Source organism: Manis pentadactyla, chromosome 5 (genome assembly GCF_030020395.1).
Source record: "Manis pentadactyla isolate mManPen7 chromosome 5, mManPen7.hap1, whole genome shotgun sequence".
Lineage (NCBI taxonomy): Eukaryota > Metazoa > Chordata > Mammalia > Pholidota > Manidae > Manis > Manis pentadactyla.
Window position 1 is genome coordinate 155,673,355 of NC_080023.1, and position 15,914 is coordinate 155,689,268.

Sequence of the window (15,914 nt, forward strand, 5' to 3'; positions counted from 1 at the left end):
GCGGCTGTGCACTGGGAGGAGATTCTGGGCAGCTGCAGCCACCTCGGGCTCGCGCAGCCACTCTCCAGTTACTGGGCTGCTGTGTCGGAGGCCGCGCTGGCCGGGGGAACAACAGGCTGCTTATCACCGTGAGGGACTTCAGAGCTGTGCTACTGCCTAGGGGGTTAGGGCACCTGGAGGTCCCCAGGATTCCCAGCTACTGGGCTGAGTGTGCTGGGACGCTTCTGTCCCTTTAAGACTTTCAAAAAGCACTCGCTTTTTTTTGTCCCAGGGAAGCCAGTTGCAGTGACCTGCTCACAGATTTTGCTTTTTCCGTTTCTATAATATCCAGCACACTATGCAGTGTGTGTCTGCGCTCCCGGTGCAGATTACTAGAGCTGGTTGTTTAGCAGTCCTGGGCTTCCACTCCCTCCCTGCTCTGACTCCTTTCCTCCCGCTGAGGATCTAGGGTGGGGGGAGCGCTCAGGTCCCGCCAGGCCATGGCTTGTATCTTACCGCCTTCGTGAGGTGCTGAGTTCTCGCTGATGTAGATGTAGCCTGACTGTTGTACTGTATCCACTGGTCTCTCTTTTAGGAATAGTTGTATTTGTTATATTTTCAAAAATATATATGGTTTTGCAAGGAGATTTCTGCTGCCCTACTCACGCCGCCATCTTGGCTCCTCTTGTCTCAAATATTTCTTTAATACCAACATTATGCCAAGTATCACGGCAAGAAAGAAGTTGTGATCCCTAAGCCTGTTTCACCTGAATCTGAGAGAATTAAATTACTAAACTAAGTAGGCAAATTTGGGTACAGTGTGGAACCAGTTGAAAGACTTTGAAAACCAGACCAAAAGAATTTGGACATTACTCTGAGGATATTGGAAGCCATATAAACTTTTTGGTGAGAGGAAACCTTGCTGAAGCTGCACTTTAGGAAGAGTTGATAGCAAGGTGTAGCATGCAATAAAAGATAGGGAGAGCCTAGGAAGAATTTACTGGTTATCAATAATAAGAACCTGATCTTAGGAAATGGAAGTAGAGATGGAAAGCAAGGAATAAATGCTAGAGAAGTTTTAAGTTACAAATAGGACCTGATTAGAAGATAAGATATAAAGGAAGAATGTAAAAAATAATAATAATAATAACATGGAAAAATGGAGTTGTGAAATGTAAAGAACATAGCTCGGAGGTGTTATGGAGAGTACGAGTGGCTTAAAACATGCTGAGTTTTAAGTTGACTGCCAGACAGCCAAGTAGAAAATCTCAGTGAGGGGGCAGTTGCACAGATGTTACTAAAGTATAAGTTTAGAGATATGAGTAGAATGGGAAAGTAGAGTCATCAGGGCAGTGACACATGAGGCTATGAGAATCAGTGAGCTTATACAGAAATAGAATACAGAGAAGAGTAGAAGGCTGTTGCTTAGAAACATCTGTATTTAGGGATGAAACAGGGAGAGCCTTGAGGCAGACTTAAAGGAGAGGCCAGATAGTGAAAAGGAGAAATACTCTGGTCTCTTAGAAGCAATATCAATAGGGGGGTTTTATCCATTGCTACAGAGGTAGCATCTCAGAGAAGGTTAATTCTTAAGTTTTTGGAGAGGAACACCTTTGAGAATGCTCTCTAGCTTGAAAAAGAGTAACCATGTTGGGGTTTGGGGAGGCAAGGAGTAGTGACCAAAATGAGGGAAAAACTGGAACAAGTTTCTCAGTATAAACTGACGTTTGATCATTAACAAAATGATAATTAGGTCAGCTGTTGAGAATAATATTTAGGGTTGAGTGGGACTGTCTAAAACAACAGAAGGACACCCATGGAAGGCAGAGACAGATTATGTGTCATAGAATTTTAGAGGCCATCTGGCTCAATCTGCCACCCAATATAGGAGGAGAAAGTTCTGAGAGCAATGTATATAATAATGTAATGTGATTCTCAACCTTACCAGATGTAACGTCCCATTTTTTATAACAAATTTTTATAATATCCTCTTAAATATTCTGGAATGAAATTGGTAGATGGGAAATAACATATATATAATCTCTAAATAAACAGTACATATACCTAACACTAATGTAAAAGAAAATTTTAAGAAGTGATTTAGAATGAAATACTTATTTCAATACATGTATATTTGCAAACAACTGTATTAGAAGACACAAATAAGTAGTCAGATACCCTACTTAAGGAAAAGGTTTGGGCTTAAGAGAAGATCAGAAGCCCTTTTATATAAGAGGGATTGGAATATGAATGAACAAATAGAAAAGGGTAAGAAATAATAGACTTAAATAAATGATAAGAAAAAGGGAAATAACCTTAATGAAATTGGCATCATATACCTGCCAAAATAAATTGTAGATAATGAAAATGAAGCTCTTTGCTGAACTACTATGAGAATGAAGACCATTCAACAATAAAACTAGACCTTCCAGAAAGTGTTGACATCACTCTGAAGGGATGCATAGTTATGTGGAGGGTCCCAGAGGACCCTGTGGAAGGACTTCAATCATATCAATGTAGAGTTCAGTCTCCTTGAAAAAAAAGAGGAAGAGGCTCCATGTTCACAAGTGGTGGGGAAATAGGAAGGATCTGGCCATCATTAGCCCTAAATGTAGCCATGTACAGAACACAATCAAGGGTGTTATCACTGGGCCTCCATTACAAGATGAGGTCTGTGTGTGCTCACTTTCCCATCAACCCTATTACTTGAGAATGGTCCTTTTGTTGAAATCCAAAATCACTTGGGCAAAAAGTACATGCACATGGTTTAGGTGAGGGCAGGCATTGCTTGTTGAGTATCTCAAGCTCAGAAAGATTAGTTGATTTTCAAAGGAAATGACATTGAACTTTGATCAAATTCAGCTGCTTTGATTCAGCAAGCCACACAGTTAAAAATAAGGACATAAGAATATTTTTGGACGGTATCTGTGTTTCTGAAAAAGGAGCAGTTCAGCAGGCTGATGAGTAAAATCTAGGTTGTGTTGCTACAGAAACAGCGAGATGCCAGATGATTCCTTAGATTTACTTGTGGTATTGTAAAGATAAAATAAAAGCCTTATTGATCAGGGACTTTCCTAAACTTTCCAACAATTTTGCAAGTAAACAGTTCAGAAACAAATTCTAGTATGCTAAGAACAACAAAAATGGGAGAAAAATGAGGTAGATTTTATTTTCAAGTTTAGTATCTATTATGAAATGCCAGTACAGGCCAGTGCTCACTGATACATAAAATGGCCTCAGAAACCATATCATTTGAAAGTTGAAATAGGCTGAAAATAGGAACAAAGTTGCAAGAGCCTGCATTGACATTGTGTTTTAGGGACAGTATCAGAGTAAGAATGAAAACTACAGACAATCTAAAAATAATTTCAGTTTATAATGTTTACAAGTTGATGTCTTACTGTTCTGTAAAGTTTTAGAAAACATTCAGAATGACAGTAATACGACATATTTGTATAGCAACCTTTATTACTGCAATTCACTAAAATGCCTTCGTTATGTATTTCTGTCTTAATATTTTATTCTGTCTATTAAAAAACAATCCAGACTCTATTTATTAGCATTATTAAACAATACTTTCCATTTATGTGGTTGAAATGCTGTAATATATAAACTAGAGAGAATGTGCAGAGTGTGAGTAAACTAATAATTTCAAGCATATATGTAATAATCTTAACTATCCTTTTGCAAACTGACTTATTTCCTATCTTACTGGACTTTTCACACAACTACCTGTGAAAACACCTCGATGTTTTTAGATATAAAAATGTTACATGCTTATATTTGTACTGGGTTTAGTTGGGGGACATGAGAAAATTGACTATGACTGTCCCGTGTGTTGCAGAACATTGTATGCCTGGCTCCTGATTAAAAAGTCAGGTGACTCTACCAGGCATAGTGACTACAAAATGCTTTCTAGGGAGCAGTAGTGACCTTTTAGAAAACCAGAGCTTGAAGATGGCAATTCACAGCTGTCACCAACAGAAAGTAAATAAGAGGCAAGAATTGGGTGTCTACAGGACCTATAAGCACAAGCACTGTTAATTTTGAATTCACTAGGTTGTTCACATTTTATAAAGTTTGAACAGTTTTATATTTAAATTGAGTTTTGCTGTAAAAGACAGTGGATTGTAGTTTCCCTGTTGTGTTTAAAACTAAAGCTCTTACGTGTCCAATTGTTACGTGAAGTATTTTAACATTGTGTTACTCTGGCTAAGAAGTGTACGTTTTCTCCTCTTGAGTATCAGGTAACAAACTGGCTCTCAAACTAGGGCTCATCAGTGTCGCCCAGAAGCTTTTTATAACACATTGCTCAGCCCACCCACAGTTTGGATTCAGTTCAGGGGTTGCAACGGGGCCTTTGGCTCTGTTATCCTGTCAGGTGCTGGTGATGCTGATGGAGCTGGTTTGGGGTGTGTGGGGGCCACAGTTTGGGAACCACAGTGCTGTTGAACTGTTGATTTCTCTGTGTTTTAGGGAGCAATGGACCGCAGAAATTCTGCATTGAAAAAGTTGGGAAAGAAAATTGGTTACCCAGAAGTCATACCTGGTAAGTAAAATAAGAAAGAGTAGAGAAAATAAAATCATCTTTTCCCAATTATCCTGTAGATGTTAAAGCTTGCTAGAAATTAGAAGTATTTTCTCCATAGTACTGAATTGCTTTTAACAGCTTTTATTGAGGCATAATTTACATGCCATAAAACTTACCCATTTTGAGGCAGTGATATTAATTAGATTTACGGAGTAGTAACCATCACTACAGTTCAGTTCTAGGGTATTTCCATCACCCAGAAATGATCCCATGTGTCCATTTGTAGTCAATCCCTTTCCCCACCCCTGAATTTCTTAGAATACATGGTGAAATTTTTCTCTTAAGGCAGAAGAAGCAATCAAGTCTAGATAAGTTGTTGGGGACCCACTTTCTAATGTCGTAAACAGGAATACTATTTTTTCATTATAAGTGTAGTTTAATCACATTTCAAAAATTCAGAAAACTAAAAACCAATCCTAATCTTAAATATGGTATGTTGGAATTCGGCCTAACATAAACAGTATTTGAATTCAGTTATTTTTTGTAAGGCATTTCTGTGGTTATATGTGGACCTTGCTGGATATTCCTTCATTTTCCCCATCCTCCCTGTTACTTGTTTTATTGTCTGTTCTTTTGTTTGCCTATGTGTGGTTTTTTAAAAACAAGGTACAGTCGGAAATCAATGTGTCACTTTGACTCCCTAAAAACTTAACTGCTAATAGCCTACTGTTGACCAGAAGCCTTCCCAGTAATCTAGTCATTAACACATACTTTGTATATTATATGTATTATATAGTGTATTCTTACAATAAAGTAATTGAGGAACAGAAATTTTCAATAGTTTATTGGAAAAAAAATCAATCCATGTATAAGTGGACCTGTACAGTTCAAACCCATATCATTCAAGTGTCAACTGCATATGCTTGTTTCTTCTTCACTTACCCTGAAAAGTAAATACTGTTATTCCTAGTTTGCCAAGGAAGAAACCAAGACTTGGGAAGGTAAAAGCACTTGCTCAAAGGCTCAGTGACAGAGCTGGGATTTGAACCCAATTTTGCCTAACTTTAAAACCAGTGTTGTTATACACTACACTGCCCATTTTTGTGTATTTGCTTTTCTCAAGCTAACAAATTTCACTTTCAGTTTTAACCGCCTGGACCTGCCACCCTACAAGAGCTATGAGCAACTGAAGGAAAAGCTGTTATTTGCCATTGAAGAAACAGAAGGATTTGGACAAGAGTAGCTTCTGAGAACTTGTACCACTGAAGGACAAGAACTTATTTGCAGTGTTTTTGTCCTTTTCCTTCTCTGCCTGTTGCACATCTTGTAAAATTGGGCTGTGACTGTTTAGAGAGTTCCCGAATGTAAGTAAATTAATGTTATCACTGAGATTTATCTCCCATGACTCTGGATTTCTACTCAACGTTTACAGAAATCAGATCTGCAAATGACTAGTCAAACCTTATCTAATGTGAGATTTAACACAGAATGAAATCTGCCTTGTCTTATTCCCCTAGATTGTTTTCTTAACAATTTTGTATGTCTATGGAAATGTCTCTTGAGAGTAGGTTTTTTTCTATTAGAGATTTCTGCAGATGTGCACGGAAGTCCCTTGGTAACTGACATATGTAAGATCTGCCTATTAAGCCTCTCAGTAAGAAATAATCTGTTACAAAAGTGCAAGCTTAGCCAGCTTCTGAGGATGTGAGCACATTTCTGGCTTGTGCTCTCCCTCTTGTTTCAGCTTGGCCTGACTGTTGATTTTCTTTTCCTGAGCCTGAATCCATACATCATTTGATGTTATCCCTGGCAAGTGATGCAAGACTTCTGCATCTTCCTACAAAGTTGTTTTGTTAATTTGAATTCAGGGAATAAGTTGTGCCCAGCCTGAAAATGACTTAATAACTCTTTTCAATTGGAAATTTGATTGTTTTAATTGCCTCACAATACTAAACTTTACAAACAATATTAAATTGTGCTTCCTTCACTGTCATTTATAAAAGTTAACCTAGAATTGGAATGAATGTAGCTGAATTCATTTAAGTCAATCATTGACAATTTAAGATGTTCCTATGTAGAAATTGCATCTTTGTAATCTTATCATAATTCAACTTCAGTTATATTTAATTATTGCTAAGGAGTTAAAGTTGCAACTAGAGTGCTTTCTAGTCCAAATAGAGGTCACTGAAGCATTCTCTAAATTACATTTTAATTAGGGAGGGTGAGCTGTGGTGCTTGCTAAAAACAAGGGAGTAAGATGTTTACTATCAGTACATTTCTACAACCACAGAAATCTGCTCTCCATGTCAATTAAGTCTTCAAATTTATCATTTCTCTGACATTGGAGTAGTCATTTCCATTCTTTATATTGTCCTGGGTTGGATATTCTCTTCACCCCTAAAAATTAGGACAGGTTTTCCCCTTAACTTTAATTTTAGACTGCTCTATTAATAACTGGTTAATGCACTTTGAACTTCTCTGTGTAGTTCTTTTAACTTGGCCTAGCTTAGATTCTGTCAAGATGACTGCTGTCAGAGGTTTGATGTTATGAACAGTGGGATGAAGCCTTAGTCAACTGAGTGCCTATCATAGGTGAAACCTGACAACAGCCTCATAACTCCTCCCACAGGGACTTTGGCAGGTTTCAGTAGCATAGCATGAACAAGGAGCATTGAGCCAAAAATAAGCAGAGTAGCAAACCCCTGTTCCATGCAGAAGGAAAAGTATTCGTTTTTTTTTTTTTTTTTTGTCCCTAAGTACTCTTCCTTTTACATCCTGGAACAACAACAAAACATTTTTAAATTTGTGTATCTGTACTCCTAAACACTGCCATCATAAAGTAGACTTGCATGAGTGAAAGGGTTGCCTCACCCAGAAATTATCAGTTTAGAGGGGCAGATTAGGCTCTCCTATCTTTTTTTTATTCCACATAGTCCAAGAAATGTAGTATGGTCTCCAAAACACCTAGTTGTTTCCAAAGTAGGGACTCTCTGCCTTTTTGTTGGTAGGGGGAAAAAAATGCTGTTGCTTTGTCTTACAGAGCGAATGTCTGCCAACTACCCATTCATTATATAACTGAACTTTGGTAATATATGGCTCTGGAGATTAAGCCTTCTATAAAGACTTCCTATTGAGTCTCATATTTGAAATGTAGTTACCTACAATATATACTAGAGATTTATGAGATTAAATTAAGAGGTAATGTAAGAAAGTAGACTTTTTTGTTCTATGTAATGCTTGATGATTGATTCACTTAGGGACCTAGAAACATTGTGTGAAAATGTATAAATATCATCCAAAAGGCTTTCTGCCCTATATTTTTAAAATACAGAATAGTTATATTTGAAGTAGCCCTAGCTCTAGTTCTATAGGGCTTGGCTATTTAATATTTTTATGGAAGAAATGTTTAGTTCTGGAAAAGGTAAATGCTTGTATATATTTTTGCAGTCTGGGACCTCCCTTACTCCATTTCTTCCTTTAATTTAAGTGGCCACATGTATATGTCTTCCCTGCTGTGTTAGGAAAATGGGGGCTGGATATCCCAAGAATCAGAGGTTACATAAAAATACTGCAGCTAGACAGCAGATATCTACCAAATGCTCTCAAATTTTGGTTCAAACCGAACATTTGAAAATAGATTTATTGTAAGTGTTCAATTAGAGCAATTTCTTAAATCTGAACTAAATTGCTTTTAGAGTCCTTTTGCTTTGTAAGCATTGTAAATGCTAATCATGTTAATTTTTTTACTGCATGTTATGTTGAAATAAAAATGAAGTAAAGTGAGCAATTGCTTATTCTTCTGCTCTTTTGGGAGATTGGGGAAGGCAGCATTTCACAGCCTGGGTCAGGAGGGAAGGACCTCACTTGTTGCATCCAATAAAGTGATCTAAAACTGATCCAGCTTACAATAATGAATTCATGCTCTCTTACGAACTTTGTGTCAGAGTGCAGAAGAATCTACTTTCATAAGACTTACAATAACTCTATTTAAAGTTCAGGTAGTAATTTTCCATCAAGAGATTGACATATCAATGTCAACTTACCAGATATTTTAGTGAAACGTAATTCTCCTGCCCACCAGAGTCTCATCCTAGATGAACTATTTCAGTCAGGCCCACTCTGCCACTTTCATTTATCTGGTTAGTTAATGATAACATTAATCTGAAATGTTACCAGGAATGACTCATGAAATTAGACATCTCTATTTTTATATCCTTCCTTGTTTTGGATATAACCTCATCCTTCTAAACTCCTTTAGGTTAACTACTTCTGTTTAATATTGTTGGTATCTCCAGCCTCCCTCCCACCCCCCACTTTTTGTTTTTTCTTTTAGACTTACTGACATAATTATTTGTATATATGGTATTCTTTTGTTAACTAAAAACAGATAATGGCAGCACTGGATTGTATTTTACTGTATGGAGTTCCTTTGTTTTCTTGAACTGTAATTTCAAATACTCAGGTAACTCTACGAATATCATAGGGAGTTAAGTGCTCTTATAAAGGTCCTTCAGGGGGCTGCCTCATTTACGTTTCCTTAAAAGATGTAAGATTGTGTTTATAATTAAACTTTTTTGGTCCCTTCATTTGCACACTTTTCTGTTAGTCTTGAGTAAGATGTTCCCTACTTGCAGAGAGCCTTCTATATAATATAGTCATAGAGATTACTGCTTCTTTGCTTCTGTAAGTGGGCGGGTTACAGTCTGTATGGTGGAGTAGGTAGAAAAAACTAGGAAGACCTACTGAGGTGAGGTTGGATTTGGCATCATGTTGAAGAGAACCAAGATGAAGACATCTTGTCTGACTTATCTAAAGGTGCTCTAAGATAGGAACTCTGCCATGGGTGCTGAGTAGAAAGCCACCAACTAGATACCAAGACTGACTATCCTCAATAAGCTGTCTTGCTCACTAGCTTCAGGAGACCTTTTTCTTACTAGGAAACCAGGTAACTGTGCTCTCATTTAAAATAGTACCAGTAGAGAGAGGCTAAAGGACGTGGGACTTTTTAATATGCTGATTTATCCATTAAGCAAAAATGCTGTGGGCAAGAGGATTTCTTCAAAGCACCCCACAGGGCAGGACCTTAAGAATTTGCAGTCATATATCTGCAAATCTAAAACAGCCATATTTTTTCTCATTTCCAGTTCAGACCTGCTCTTCTACTTGTCTTCCCTATCCTAGCAGCCAATATCACACCTGTATTCACTCAGTCCCAAGACAGCTGTCAGCATTCGTTCCTGTGTCCCAAACACTGTTAGGTTCGCTACCTGCACTGTCATCTAGTCTTCCCCGCCACTTGCAGAGAGGGATGATTATTTTACAGATAAGAAAAGAGGTTCAAACTGATTGAGTAACTTGAAGTGTTCACATCTATTAAGTGGCAAGAATGCAAATTGCATTCCAGGACTGTCTGATTCCTTGCATGCTTAAATATTTTGCTGTACTGCTACTCACAAACCACAACTCTGGAAATCTTCCATAACCAATTCACTTCTCCATCTAATTAGTCTCCAAATCCTGTCAAATCCATCTCCAAAACTGATTTTTAATTACTTTTCTCAGAGCTGTCCCCTTGCCACAGCCAACATCCTTCATCCCTATTCTGGTTGACTGTAACACCCTCTTGTCATTGCTTCCAGTCTTCCTGCTCTAGTTTTACATCTCTGCTGCCTCAGAATTACCTGTGGAAGACCCTAGTCTCTTGCTACCCTGCTAGAAATCTCAGTGTTCCCCCATTACCACTGAGTAAACTCCAAAATCCATTAAGCCTGCCACTCAAGGCCATTCAAGAACCTAACTATTTCCAGCTCCTTCAGCCTCATTCTGGTTCATCACGTGAACTATTGGCTATTTTCTCATTTTTGCTTCTGAGATTATAATCTTAATAAATTCTTTGAGACCTTTCAGTCAGGTTCTCCATATGTAAGATGGTGGTGATGATTTCCCCAGGATGCTGTGAGGCCCCCTGCAGCCCTCCTCCCCTTGCCTTCCTAACGTTTCCAGCATTCAATAGTCATTTAATATCCAGTCCTTTTTTTAAAACTTTGAAACCCTTCTGCCCTCTTATACTGAGCAGATAGCTATCAGTGAGGAAGAGGCTTTCATCGGGCATTGAATCACCACTTGATCTTTGACTTCCCAGCCTCCAGAGCTATTGATTCATGACAGCATCAAGATAAAATTGTTTACTTACAGATTTGAGGGGAAGAAGGGAAGGTATCATTGATGAAGTTGACATTCAGGTTTTAAATTCTTTATTTCACATATTGATAGGGAATTTTTTTCTTGGCTGCTATTAAAGGCAGAAGTATTTAATAAGATAACATTTCAAATAGTGAGTAAAGATTATGTAGTTAAATGACTTTGGGATGAGGAGAGATTAAAGATGGAGGGATAGGAAGGACAGAAACCGCCTCCCAAAAACACAAAAAAGGAAAATATAGCAAATGCAACTAGACTTGAAAATGACCTGAAGACTGCAGAACAGACCTCCCTATACTGAAGGAAGAACAGAGGGCCACAGAGAAAAGGATGGGGCAGCAAAGCCAAGATTGAGTGGGACCCAAGCCCTCTGCCCACCCCCAGCCTACAGGCAGTAGAAGAGAAACACAGCTGGGAAGGATTAGGAACCCAGGAGCACTGCACACCTGGCCCTGAATATCTGCTCTGGGAGCATGAACCTACATTCCACTGGGTTCTCATGATTAGCAGGGCTGGACACCAGGGACAGGCGGAACACTGGGAGGCTGAGACTCCAGCCAGTGTGGATGGCAGGCACACTGCCAGTCTCAAGACCCAAAGCAGAGGCTTGCCAGCAGTGGGAAGGGTACTCGAGGGGATGAGGGTTGGACAGAACTCTCAGGAGAAAGGACAGGTAGAGAATACCTCCCCACCCCTTGGCCCAACAGTTCGGGAACTCAGGCACCCCAGAAGAAGGGGAAAGGGGCTTCATTCCCCTTCCTGGCAAGGCAGCCCTGAGGCACCTCCCTGTGCGTGCTGCTGGGAGGCCAACCCATCTGGCACAGTGGCAGCTTCAGACTTTGCTGCCTGACAGGCAGAGGGAGACTCTCAGCTTTCTTGGCTCTGTTTCAGCCCAACCAGCAAGGTGCCTTTCAGGAGCGAGAAGAGCTCCTTCCTCCCTGTGGGTGTCCAAACCCGTTACTGCTGGTCGAGCCTGGGCAGACCCGCACATTGATCTACCCACTCCACTAACCCATCAGTGCCACCATTGTTGCAGGCCAGGCAGAGGGCGGCCCCGCCCACAGTGAGCTCATCATCTTGAGATTCCTGGGCTGATCAGAAAGCAACAAACAGCTCAAGCAAACTGGCCACCCAGACTTAGACCACTACAGGAGCCAGACAGGAAAGCAGCTCTGCCCACAGCATACCAACAGCGGGGGCCACACAAAATAGAACCAGGCACTAGAGAGTAAAGAATCTTGAACTTCTGGGCAGCAGAAAACAGCAGACCTCGAATGCAAAGGAAGAAACACAGAATCTCTGACAAAGTAGGCAGAAAAACATGATCCAAACGAAACCACAAGACAGACCCCCAGAAACGGGGCTATGTGAAACAGATCACCAATCTTCTTGGTTAAGATTTCAAAACGAAAGTCAAAAACATGCTCATGGATTTACAGAAAAGGATTCAAGATCTCAGGGAGGACTTCAACAGAGAAAAACCACTCAGAGCTGAAGAACACAGTATCTGAAATGAAACATACAATGGAGAGATTTAAAAGACTAGGTCTTGTAGAGAAGGTAAATGGAAATTAGAGAACGGGAAAACAAAGTAGCTGGGGAATAGAAAAAAAAAGGATTTGTAGGAATGCAAGAATGATAAGAGAGCTATATGTCCAATCCAAACAAACAAAATTTGCATAATAGGGGTACCAAAAGGAGAAAGACGAAGGGATAGAAAGTTTCTTTAAGGAAATAATTGAAAATTTCCCCAATTTGGGGAAGGAAATAGACACTCAGGTCATGGAAGCAGAGCTCCCTAACAAAAGGAACCCCAGGAAGACAACACTTAAGACATATAATCATTAAAATGGCAAAGATCAAGGATAAGGAGAGGGTGTTGAAAGAAGCCAGAGAGAGGAAAAAGATTACCTAAAAGGGAATCCCATCAGGCTATGAGCAGACTGTCTTAACAGAAACTCTACAGGGCAGAAGGGAATGGCATGATATATTTAATGTACTGAAACAAAAGGACTTCCAGCCAAGAATCCTGTACTCCACAAGATTGATTATCATTTAAATTTGAAGCAGGAGTTATAATTTACAGATAAACAAAAGTTGAAAGAATTTCCCACCACTAAGCTAGTCCTACAGGATATGTTAAAAGGGACTGCTGTAAATGGAAATGACCCTATAGTTAAATAGCTTTCACCAGTGAAAATAAACCCACACTAAAGGTAGTAAACCAACTAATTACCAACCAAGTACAAAATTAAAATGAAGCAAAATCAGTCAAAGGATACACAAGTGTAAATTATGACATCTAATATGAAAAATGAGGAAGAAGGGGAAAATAACTTTAGATTGTGTTTGAAATAGAGGAATCAGCAATTTAAGACAGACTTATGCAGTAAGGAAGCTATTCTTGAACATTTGGTAATTAGAACTAAAGCCTACAATAAATACACACTAAAAATTTAAAAATCCAATTACAACACTAAAGAAAGCCATCAATAACAAAAGTACAAGAGAGGAAGGTAGGAACAGAGAAGACCTATTTTTAAAGGCCAGAAAACAATAAAATGGTACACATCTATCAGTAATCACCTTAAATGTAAATGGACTGCATACACCAATCAAAAGATATAGAGTGGCAGAATGGATAAGGAAACAAGACCCATCTATATGCTGCGTACAAGAGACTTGTTTCAGACCCAAAGACATACACAGATAAAAAGTGAAGGGATGGAAAAACATATTCCATGAAAATAATAGGGAGAACAAAACAGGAGTAACAGTACTTGTATTCAGACAAAATTGATTTCAAAACCAAGAAAGTAACAAGAGACAAGGACATAACATAATGATAAAGGAGTCAGTCCAGAAAGAGGATATAACCATTATAAATATCTATGCACCCAACATAGCAGCACCTAAATATGTAAAAAAAAAAACAAAAAAACAAAGAACAGAATTAAAGGCAGAAATAGACTGCAACCTATTATTTTAGGAGTCTTTAACACACCACTCACATCAATAGATCAACCAGACAAAATAAACAAGGAAACATAGGTACTGAACAATACATTAGATCAGATGGACTTAACAGACTTCTACAGAACACTCCAACCAAAAGCACCAGGATACACATTTTTCTCAAGTGTACATGGAATGTTCTCCAGGGTAGATCACATATACTAGGCCACAAGAAGAGCCTAAAATTCAGGAAGATGGAAATTGTATCAAGCAGCTTCTCAGACCACAGTGGTAAGAAATTAGAAATAAATTACGCAAAGAAAACAAAAAGACTTAAAAGCACATGAAGGCTATCCTACAGTATGGGAGAATGTATTTCTGAACTACATATCCGACAAGGGGTTAACATCCAAAATATATAAAGAACTCACATGCCACAACACCCAAAAACAAAATATCCCGATTAAAAAATGGGTGGAGGATATGAGCAGACGATTCTCCAAAGAAGAAATTCAGACGGCCAGCAGGCACATGAAAAGATGTTCCACATCACTAATTATCAGGGAAATGCAAATAAAAACCACAATGAGATACCACCTCACACCAGTCAGGATGGCCAGTATTGAAAAGACTAGGAACAAATGCTGGCGAGGATTCAGAGGGGAACCCTCCTACCCTGCTGGTAGGAATGTTCAACCATTGTGAAAAGCAATATGGAGGTTCCTCAAAAAACTAAAAATAGAAATACCAATTGACCCAGGAACTCCACTCCTAGGAATTTACCCAAAGAAAACAAGATCCCAGATTCAAAAAGACAGATGCACCTCTATGTTTATTGCAGCACTATTTACAATCTCCAAGAAATGGAAGCAACCTAAGTGTCCATCAGTAGATGAATGGATAAAGAAGTTGTGGTACATATGCATAATGGAATACTATTCAACCATAATAAAATCCTATCATTTGCAACAACATGGATGGAGCTAGAGCATATTATGCTCACTGAAATAAGGCAGAGAAAAAGAAATAATTTATTTCCATCATTTGTGGAGTATAACAACGAAGCAAAACTGAAGGAACAAAATAGCAGACTCTCAGACTCTAAGAAGGGACTAGTGGTGACCAAAGGGGAGTGGGAGAGGCGGGGGGAAGGGAATTGTGTGGGGTATGGTGATTGGTGTGCATGGTGTGTGTGGGGTCACGGGGAAGACAGTGTAGCACAGAGGACAAATAGGGACTCTGTGGCATCTTACTACACCGATGGACAGTGACTGCAAGGTGGTATGGGGGGCACTCAATAAGGGTGAATGTAATAACCACATTGTTTTTCTTTTGAAACCTTCATAAGAGTGTATGTCAATGATACTTTAATAAAAAAAAAACAAAGAAAAAACACACACAAAAAGATGCTCCACATCACTAATGATCAGGGAAATGCAAATTAAGACCACAGTGAGATATATCACCTTACACCAGTTAGAATGGCCACTAATCGGTACAACAAATGCTGGTGAGGATGTGGAGAAATAGGAACCCTCCTACACTGTTGGTGGGACTGCAAATTGGTGCAACCATTGTGAAACACAGTATGGAGGTTCCTCAAAAACCTAAAAATAGGAATACCATTTGACCCAGTAATTGTACTTCTAGGAATTTACCCAAAGAAAACAAAATCTGATTTGAAAAGATTTATGCACCCCTATGTTTATCCCCACACTGTTTGCAATAGCCAAGGTATGGAAGCAAACTGTGTCCATCAACAGATAAATGGATAAAGAAGTGGTACATATACACAATGGAATATTATTCAGCCATAAAAAGAAAAGTCCTCCCATTTGCAACAACATGGATGGATATAGAGGGTATTACGCACAGTGAAATAAGCCAGGCAGAGAAAGACATACCAAATGATTTCATTTATTTGTGGAACATAAAAACAAAGCAAGACAGAAGGAAGAAAACAGTAGTAGACTCATAGACACTAAGAAGTGACTGATGGTCACCAAGGGAGAAAGGTTGTGGTGCGTGTATTGGGGATTTGGTGGTGGGAGGAGAGGGGGATAAAAGCACAATAATTCGCAATGACAATAAAAGTTGATCACAGGGACTGTTGAACCACTGTGATGTACATTTGAAACTGACATAAGATTGTTTATTAACGTTTCTTTAATAAAGCAGCAAGGGAGAAGGGGATTGTATATCCTTATGTTCCTTTAAAATGTGCAAAATGTATTACCTAGTCAAATAA

At 38.9% G+C, this 15,914-nt stretch overlaps 1 protein-coding gene and 1 pseudogene across 6 annotated transcripts in view; both read left to right on the forward strand.

The window, feature by feature from the left end:
* ITCH (itchy E3 ubiquitin protein ligase) overlaps positions 1–9,096 on the forward strand; it is a 156,666-nt gene extending 147,570 nt beyond the window's left edge. For all 6 annotated transcript variants that reach the window (XM_057502924.1, XM_036902522.2, XM_057502925.1 and 3 more), the window contains 2 exons: positions 4,456–4,528; positions 5,654–9,096. In XM_057502924.1, the coding sequence (XP_057358907.1) occupies positions 4,456–4,528; positions 5,654–5,753 (173 nt within the window). In that variant the 3' untranslated portion in view covers positions 5,754–9,096. The remainder of the gene's footprint in view (positions 1–4,455; positions 4,529–5,653) is intronic.
* On the forward strand, positions 1,627–4,449 carry LOC118920324 (60S ribosomal protein L9-like; annotated as a pseudogene).
* Positions 9,097–15,914: the final 6,818 nt, after the last annotated feature.